Raw genomic sequence first — 8,303 nt, 5'->3', positions numbered from 1 at the left:
CTTCCTCCCCCCTTCCCTTCCCTTCCCCCCCTTCCCTTAAACCCCTCTCCTCGCCTCCGTCGTCGTCGCCGTCGCCAGCCGGAGCATTAACGTCTGCGCATCCACGACGTCGCCACGACCGCCGTCGCATTGCCGGCAGCGTCTCCGTCGCCCGCACGGTGGCCAACGCCAAATACCCTTGGTACCTCACGCCGTTTAGTTTCTATGAGGTAGGGATGAAGGGAGGAGACAAGAGGAAGGTCGCTCCTGACAACGGCCCCGGAACTGGGGGCGGAGGAGGAGGAGGCGGCGGAGGAGGAGGCGGCGGCGCGGGCGGAGGCGGCGGAGGCGGGACCAAGAAGGATCCCGACCTGGACCTGCCGCCGAAGCCGAAGAGGCCGTCGCTGGTCTCCATCGACAGCGAGGATGAGAACAAGATGGTGGAGGTGAGTCGCGCTACTCTCTTCTCCGGCGCATCGACCTGTTTATGTTTATCAGTCCGCTGGGAGAGTCATGAATCCGTAGACTAAAATTTCTAATAATCAGGTAGTTAGCAAAGAAATACTTCCCGCAGTGCAATTTTATATAGACGTGCAAGTAACTGAATGCAGTGGAATTACCACAGCCATTCAAGGCCATTTCCCATCAGGAAACCCAAGCGACCCCAACGCAGCAGCCGCAGCCCTTGTCGCTACCTTCGCCCGAGGTCAGTTCATCGCAGGAAACACTCGATAACGGTAATCTAAACCCCCCTCCCCCTCCAGGTCAAGACGGGCATCTGCGGCCTTGACCCGACGACGGGCAAGGGCAAGCAGATCCACCTCATCCAGATGCTGCTCCTGCCCTTCGTGCCCATCATGGCCCTCATCATCCAGAACTCCATCAACATGGTCAGCATCCTCGAGTACCAGAACGACATGCAGGAGACCATCGACCAGGTGAGGGGAGAGAGCGAGACAGAGAGAAAGGAGGGGAGAGCGAAAGAGAGAGAGAGAGAGAGAGAGAGAGAGAGAGAGAGAGAGAGGGAGGGAGAGAGAAAGGGGGAGAGAGAGAGAGAGGGGGGAGAGAGACAGAGAGAAAGGAGGGGAGAGCGAGAGAGAGAGAGAGAAAGAGAGAGACAGAGAGAGCGAGACAGAGAGAAAGGAGGGGAGAGCGAGAGAGAGAGAGAGAGAGAGAGAGAGAGAGAGAGAGAGAGGAGGAGAGAGAGAGAGAGAGAGAGAGAGAGAGAGAGAGGAGGGGGAGCGAGAGAGGCGAGAGAGAGAAAGAGAGAGACAGGAGAGACAGAGAGAGAGAGAGAGAGAGAAAGGGAGAGCGAGAGAGACATGAGAGAGAAAAGAGAGAGAGAGAGACGGGAGAGAGACGAGTAGAGAGAGAGAGGAGAGAGGAAAGAGAGAGCACAGAGAGAGCGAAGAGCGAGAGAGAGGAGAGAGAAGAGAGAGGGGACCAGAGAGAGAGAAAACAGAGAGAAAGGAGGGGAGGAGAGAGAGAGAGAGAGAGAGAGAGAAAGTAAGAGGACAGAGACGAGAGAGACAGAGAGAAGGGGCCGGAGGAGAGAGAGAGAAGAAGCGAGAGAGAGAGAGGAGGGAGAGAGAGAGAGAGAACAGAGAGAGAGAGAGAGAGAGGAGAAGAGGAGAGAGAGAGAGAGAGACGACGAGAGAGGAGAGGGAGAGAGAGAGAGCGTAGAGACGAGAGAGCGATGAGGAGAGAGAGATGAGAGAGAGAGAGAGGGACAGAGAAGAGAGACAGGAGAGGAAAGGAGGGAGAGCGAGAGAGAGAGAGAGAGAGAGAGAGAGAGAGAGAGACAGAGACAGAGACAGAGAGAGACAGAGAGAAAGGAGGGGAGAGAGAGACGACAGAGAGAGAGAGAGAGAGAGAGAGAGAGAGAGAGGAGAAGACGGAGAGAGAGACAGAGAGAGACCGGAGAGACAGAGAGAGAGAGGAGATGTTGGGAGAGAGAGAGAGACGAGAGACGAGAGAAAAGAGGAGAGAGAAGAGAGTGAGAGAGAGAGAAGGGGAGAGAGACGGAGAGAGGAGAAGAGAGAGAGAGAGAGAGAAAGAGAGAGGAGAGAGAGACAGAAGAGAAAAGGAGGTGGAGGAGAGAGACAGAGAGAGCGGAGAGAAGAAGGGGGGGGGGGGGAAAGAAAATGAGGAGAGAGAGGGGGGGCGAAAAGAGAGAGAGAGAGAGAGGAGATGAGAGAGAGAGGAGAGAGACGAGAGTAGAGAGAGAAAGATGAGAGAGAGAGAGAGAGAGAGAGAGAGTGTGAGCGAGAGAGAGAGAGAGAGAGAGAGAGAGAGAGAGAGGCAGAGAGAGAGAGAGAGAGAGAGAGAGAGAGAGAGAGAGAGAGAGAGAGGAGAGAGAGCGACGAGTCGACGCGAGAGGAGAGAGAGAGAAAGTATGAGAGAGAGAGAGAGAGAGGGGGGGTGAGAACGAAATAGAGAGAGAGAGGGGGGGGAGAACGACGGATGAGAGGGGGGAGAGAACGAGAGAGAGAGGGGGGGGGAAGAACGAGAGAGAAAGAGATGCAGAGAGAGAGGAGAAAAGGGGAGAACGAGAGAGAAGACGAGCGAGAGAAGATGAGAGAGAGAGAGAGAGAGAGAGAGGAGAAAGAGAGAGAGAGAGAGAGGAGACGAGAGCGAGAGAGAGAGAGGAGGAGAGAGAGAGCAGAGAGAGAGGAGAGAGAGAGGAAAGAGAAGAGAGAGAGAGAGGAAAGGAGAGAGACGAGAGAGAGAGAGAGAGAAGAGAGAGAGACGAGAGAGGAAGAGCGATGACAGAAGAGAGAGAGAGAGATGACGGAGAGAGGAGATGAGAGATGAGAGAGAGAGAGAGACGACGAGAGGAGAGAGAGAGGGGGGGAGAACGAAAGAGAGAGAGAGAGGGGCGGGAAGAACGAAGAGAGAGGGGGGGAGGAACGAGAGAGAGAGGGGGGGGAAGAGAACGAGAGAGAAAGAGAGAGAGGCAGAGAGAGAGAGAGAGAGAGAGAGAAGAGGAGAAAGAAGAGAAATGAAAGAGAGAGAGAGAGAGGAAGAGAGAGAGAGAGAGAGGGGGGGGAAGAGAGAGAAAGGGAGGGCGAGAGAGAGAGGGAAGTAGGGAGATGAGAGAGACGAGAGAGAGAGAGAGAGAGGAGGAGAGAGAGAGAGAGACGGAGAGAGAGAGAGAGAGAGAGAGAGAGACAGAGAGACAGACAGACAGGGAGAGAGAGAGAGAAGAGAGGAAGGAGAGAGAGAGAGATGTGGAGAGAAGAAGATGAGAGAGAGAGAGATGAGAGAGAAGAGAGAGAGAGAGAGGAGCGGAGAGAGAAGAGATGAGAGAGACGAGAGTAGTGAAGAGAAAGGGGAAGAGAGAGAGAAGGAGAGGAAAAGGAGAGAGAGGAGACAGAGAGAGAGAGAGAAGAGAGAGAGAGAGAGAAGAGAGAGAGAGATGAGAGCGAGAGACGAGAGAGAGAGAGAGAGAGACGAGGAGAGCGAGAGAGAGCGATGAGAGGAGAGAGAGCAAGGCGAGAGAAGAAGAGGCGAGAGAGAGAGGAGGAGAGGACGAGAGAGAGAGAGAGAGAAGAGAGAATAGAGAGAAGAGGAGAAGAAAGAAAAAGAGAGAAGAGCACGAGAGAGGAGAGAGCGAGAGAGAGAGAAGAGAGAGAGACGAGAGAGAGAGAGATGAGAGAGAGCGAGAGAGGAGAGAGAGGAGAGAGAGAGAGAGAAAGAGAGAGAGATGAGAGAGAGAGGAGATGAGAGAGAAGGAGGAGAGAGAGAGAGAGAGAGACGAGGAGAGAGAGAGAGAGAGAGAGAGAAAAAGAGAGAGAGCGAGAGAGAGAGAGAGGGGAGAGAGAGCGAGAGAATGATATATGAGTGAACACATCCGTGACTCTTATTCCGTCAGTCCTTCCCCCGAAGTGACCACCCCTTCGCCCTTCCCTCCAGGTCCAGATCAGCACGGGCCTGGGCAACGTGACGGAGGCGCTGCAGTCGGAGCGCGCCGAGATCGCCTTCTACCTCTTCACCAACGGCTCCATCATCCGGAGGAACCTGTCGGAGCACTTCGCCTACACCAACTCCCTCATCGAGAACCTCATCTGGCCCTCCTTCAGGATCGACGACCAGCTTTTCCAGAACAAGATCCTGTTCCGCATCCGCCTCGATGACTTCCGGGACAAGATCACCAAGTTCGACACGCCCAACATCGAGGCCGGCATCGCCTTCTACAACAGGGCCAACTACATCTTCCTGGACCAGGTGAGGCGCCTGGAGCTCTGGGGCTTTTCTGCCGTCTGCTCTCAGGGTTTGGAGGTAGGAAGAAAGGGGCATTGCAGAGAGATGGACGGATGGATGTATAGAGAAGCAGGTAGAGTGAGATAGAGAAAGAGAGAATGAGAGAGAGAGGGAGCGGGAGAGGGAGAGGGAGAGAGAGAGAGAGAGAGAGAGAGAAGACGACGCGGAGAGAAGAGAGATGAGAGAGAGAGAGAGAGAGAGAGATGTAACGAAGTACAAAGAGATAGCTAGATAGATGAATAGATAGGCGGATAGATAGGTAGACAGACAAATACACAGATAGATGGATATAGAGAGATTCCTTCGAAGCCACAGCGAAGCCTCGTCTCCTCTCCTCCAGCTGACGCGCGAGATCAAGGAGAAGGACGCGTCGGGCGTGTGGCGGCCGCTGCTCGCCTACAAGAACATGATCCGCGCCATCGAGCACCTGGGCATCTCCATGGTGTTCGGCGAGCAGTACTTCGGCAGAGGAGACCTGGACCAGAGCTCTTACATCGCCTTCGTCACCAACGACGCCCTGGGTCAGGACTTCCTGAACGCGTCCCAGAACTTCGCCTTCTGGATCGGGACGCGGTACCAGGCGCTGCAGAAGGACTACCCCTGGTACTCGAACATCACGCGCCGTCGCCTAGAGATCCTGGGCCGCGAGAAGATCCAGCCCGACTTCGAAAAGGCCACCGAGTACTTCTACGCCATGCTGGGCTACCTGGACGCCCTGCAGAAGGTGCAGTACGAGATCAGGTTCGTGCTGGAAAGTCGGTGTTTTGCTCCGTGGCTTCGCGTTAATTTAACGTCGCTAGTAATGCGGCGCTTGTTCCTCAGTGAAAAAATAGTTACCTTGAAAATCTGGGGTTCCCTTGTTCCTCAAAAAAAAAAAAAAAAAACAGTAATTTTGTCATCGGATTCTGGCGCTTGCTTGTTCCTTGTTTTAAAAAAATGAGTTATTTTGTCTAGTAGATGAGAGGCATACTGGAACCGTGCTTCCCCCTGCAACCTCTCTCCAAAGAAGCGCCTCTCTCTCCCCGCAGGAAGACGATCGAGCAGACCATCGTGCGGGAGGTACAGGCCTCCAACAGCCACGTTGTGATCGGCATCGCGCTCCTGGCCGTCGTCCTCATCATCTCGCCTGTCATCATCATTCTTGTGCGGATGATCACCAGGACCCTCCAGGTAGGTACTTGCAGGTAAGCTCACGTTTGACCAGGTGTGCTGACGTCGTTCTCTTCCTCGTAGGGTATACATTTTTTTTTCTTTTTTTTTTCTTTTTTTTATCACCGGTTGAACACACGACCACTCGATATTTTTTCTCTCTGTCCAAATCTTGCTCTTCCAAAACACTTGTCCCAACAATATCTACCTGTCCTTCTCATTCGGTCTTTGCTCGATGTTATAGGCCTCACGTACTTTGATTTTCAGGCTTTATCTTCCTTTTCGTTTCCTTTCGCTCGCCATCCTCGCCCTTCGTTCGCCCGCGAAGCCAACCGTTCTGTCTGTGCCCTTCCAGGCCTTCTCCGAGACGCTGCTGCACAAGACGCACGAGCTGAGGTTCGAGAAGAAGCGCTCGGACAAGCTGCTGTACCAGATGCTGCCGTCCAGCGTGGCGCAGCAACTCCGCATCCACAAGACGGTGGCGGCGGAGACCTACTCGGCCATTACCATCTACTTCAGCGACATCGTCGGCTTCTCCGAGATGGCCAACCAGAGCACGCCCATGCAGGTGAGAGGGGGAGGGAGGGGAGGGGGAAAAGGGAGGGAGGGAGGGAAGGGGGAAGGGAGGAAAGGGGGAAGGAGAGAGAGAGAGAGAGAGAGAGAGAGAGAGAGAGAGAGAGAGAGAGAGAGAGAGAGAGAGAAAGACAGAAGAGATCACGTGGGAGAGTGAGCGAGAGAGAGAGGAGGGGGGGTGGAGGAAAGGAAAAGAGAGAAAGACAGAGAGGAGGAGAGAGAAGAGAGAGGAGAGGAGGAGAAGAGAGAGAGAGAGAGAGAGAGAGAGAGAGAGAGAGGTCAGCACGGAAGGAAGGAAGAGAAGAGAAGAGAATCAGAAAACTAAATTAACTACCATCTCTGCTCGTCCCAAAAAGCTTTGGCCAAACTCGTCTCGACCCCCAAAGCTCCTTCCCTCTCCACCCACCACGCAATCCATCACCGCGTTCCAGTTCGTCCCCCGGTCGTGCTCTGCTCTGACGACCCTCGTTCCCTTCGCCCCCGCAGGTCATCTCCCTCATGAACGTGCTCTACAAGATGTTCGACTCCCGCATCGACTGCTACGACGTCTACAAGATCGAGACGATCGGCGACGCGTACATGGTGGCTTCCGGTCTGCACATGAGAGAGGAGGGTGAGTCCGGGTCACACCTCGGGTGAATAAGTTAGTAGTAGTAATAGTAAGTACAGAGTAATGGTGAGCAAAGTTATTCAGTTTAGTGCAAAAAAGATATGTCCGGATTGCTTGAAACAGCCACGGACTGTTTCAAGCAGAAAAAAAACAAAAAAAAAAAAAAAAAAAAAAAAAATATTATATATATATATATATATAAGATATATAATATATATATATACTATATATATATATATATATATATATATATATATATATATACACACATAAATAAAGACGATCTAGTGATCTAAAACCTATTCATATCCTGGTGTGTTGGTTCCTTTGCATGCTCCTACACGAAGGGCACAAGCCCCCCACATGCGCCTAGACCGCCTCTTTGTAAGCGCTCGTATCCCTCGTCCAGGCAAGGACCACGCGGCCGAGGTGGCAGCGATGGCCATAGACCTGCTCCACGGCACCGAGAACTTCGTGATTCCCCACATGCCCGGCGAGCGCCTGCAGATCCGGATCGGCATCCACACGGGCCCCGCCGTCGCTGGTGTCATCGGGACTAAAATGCCGCGCTACTGCCTCTTCGGCGACTCCGTCAACCTCGCCGCCAAGATCGAGGCCACGGGACTACGTGAGTATTCTTTTTTCTTCCCCTTCATCTGTTTGTTTTTCTTCTTGTAGTTATCCATTCCATCATTTCTTTTTTACATTCAAACCGAAACAGCTGAGAAAAAAAAAAAAAAAAAAAAGAAAAAAAAAACACACTCACCCTGACATGATTTTTTGCTCAAGCTTTCAAGTACACATTCACAAGATACCCAAGACTGTCTCGATCGCGTCGGAGGATTTATCGTCAAGCTTCGCGGAGAATTAGAAATTAAGGTTAGTTTCTCAGGCGTCATACAAAGATCCAATTACTTTACTTCCCACGAAAAAAACACTTAACTAAGTTTCCTTTTAGAGCCCAGTTACCAAGGACATTAGACGGCCTGAAAAAATAAAGATTTTGAATTCACAACTTTGGCTACACGCACACAGGCACGTACACAAACACATACACACATATATCTATATCTGTAAATACATTATATATATATATATATATATATATATTTATATATATATATATATATAATATATATATATATATATATATATATATATATATATATATAGAATATATATTATACTTATTCACACACACACACACCACACACACACAAACACAAACACACACCACACACACCACACACACACACACACACACACACGCACACACGCACACACACATGCACAGCACTCACGCACACACACCCCACACACACACAACAAACACGCACAACGACACACTACTGACACACACACACACACACACACACACAACCACACACCACACATCCACACACACCACACACACCACACACACGCACGCACACACACACCACCACACACACACACACACACACACACACACACACACACACACACACACACATAATATATATATATATATATATATATATATATAATATATATATATACATATATATATAGGTATACATTTATATATATAGAAATAAATAAATAAAGAAAATAAATATATAAATAAACTATATCTATATATATATATATATATATATATATATAATATATATATATATGTATGTATGTATACACACACACACACACACACACACACACACACACACACGCGCGCGCACACACACACACA

The 8,303-nt window shown here is 50.8% G+C and overlaps 1 protein-coding gene across 1 annotated transcript in view; it reads left to right on the top strand.

Annotated features, from left to right (window-relative positions):
• Nucleotides 1-416: 416 nt before the first annotated feature.
• Nucleotides 417-8,303, top strand: part of LOC119596276 — a 33,997-nt gene continuing 26,110 nt past the window's right edge. Inside the window, exons 1-10 of the mRNA XM_037945440.1 lie at nt 417-425; nt 605-685; nt 744-917; nt 3,895-4,260; nt 4,583-4,983; nt 5,271-5,412; nt 5,747-5,959; nt 6,451-6,577; nt 6,984-7,202; nt 7,386-7,453. Coding sequence (XP_037801368.1) covers nt 417-425; nt 605-685; nt 744-917; nt 3,895-4,260; nt 4,583-4,983; nt 5,271-5,412; nt 5,747-5,959; nt 6,451-6,577; nt 6,984-7,202; nt 7,386-7,453 — 1,800 coding nt within the window. The remainder of the gene's footprint in view (nt 426-604; nt 686-743; nt 918-3,894; nt 4,261-4,582; nt 4,984-5,270; nt 5,413-5,746; nt 5,960-6,450; nt 6,578-6,983; nt 7,203-7,385; nt 7,454-8,303) is intronic.

Source organism: Penaeus monodon, chromosome 37 (genome assembly GCF_015228065.2).
Source record: "Penaeus monodon isolate SGIC_2016 chromosome 37, NSTDA_Pmon_1, whole genome shotgun sequence".
NCBI lineage: Eukaryota > Metazoa > Arthropoda > Malacostraca > Decapoda > Penaeidae > Penaeus > Penaeus monodon.
Note: the sequence above shows the minus strand (reverse complement) of the source record. Positions and strands in the feature narration are given on the sequence as shown.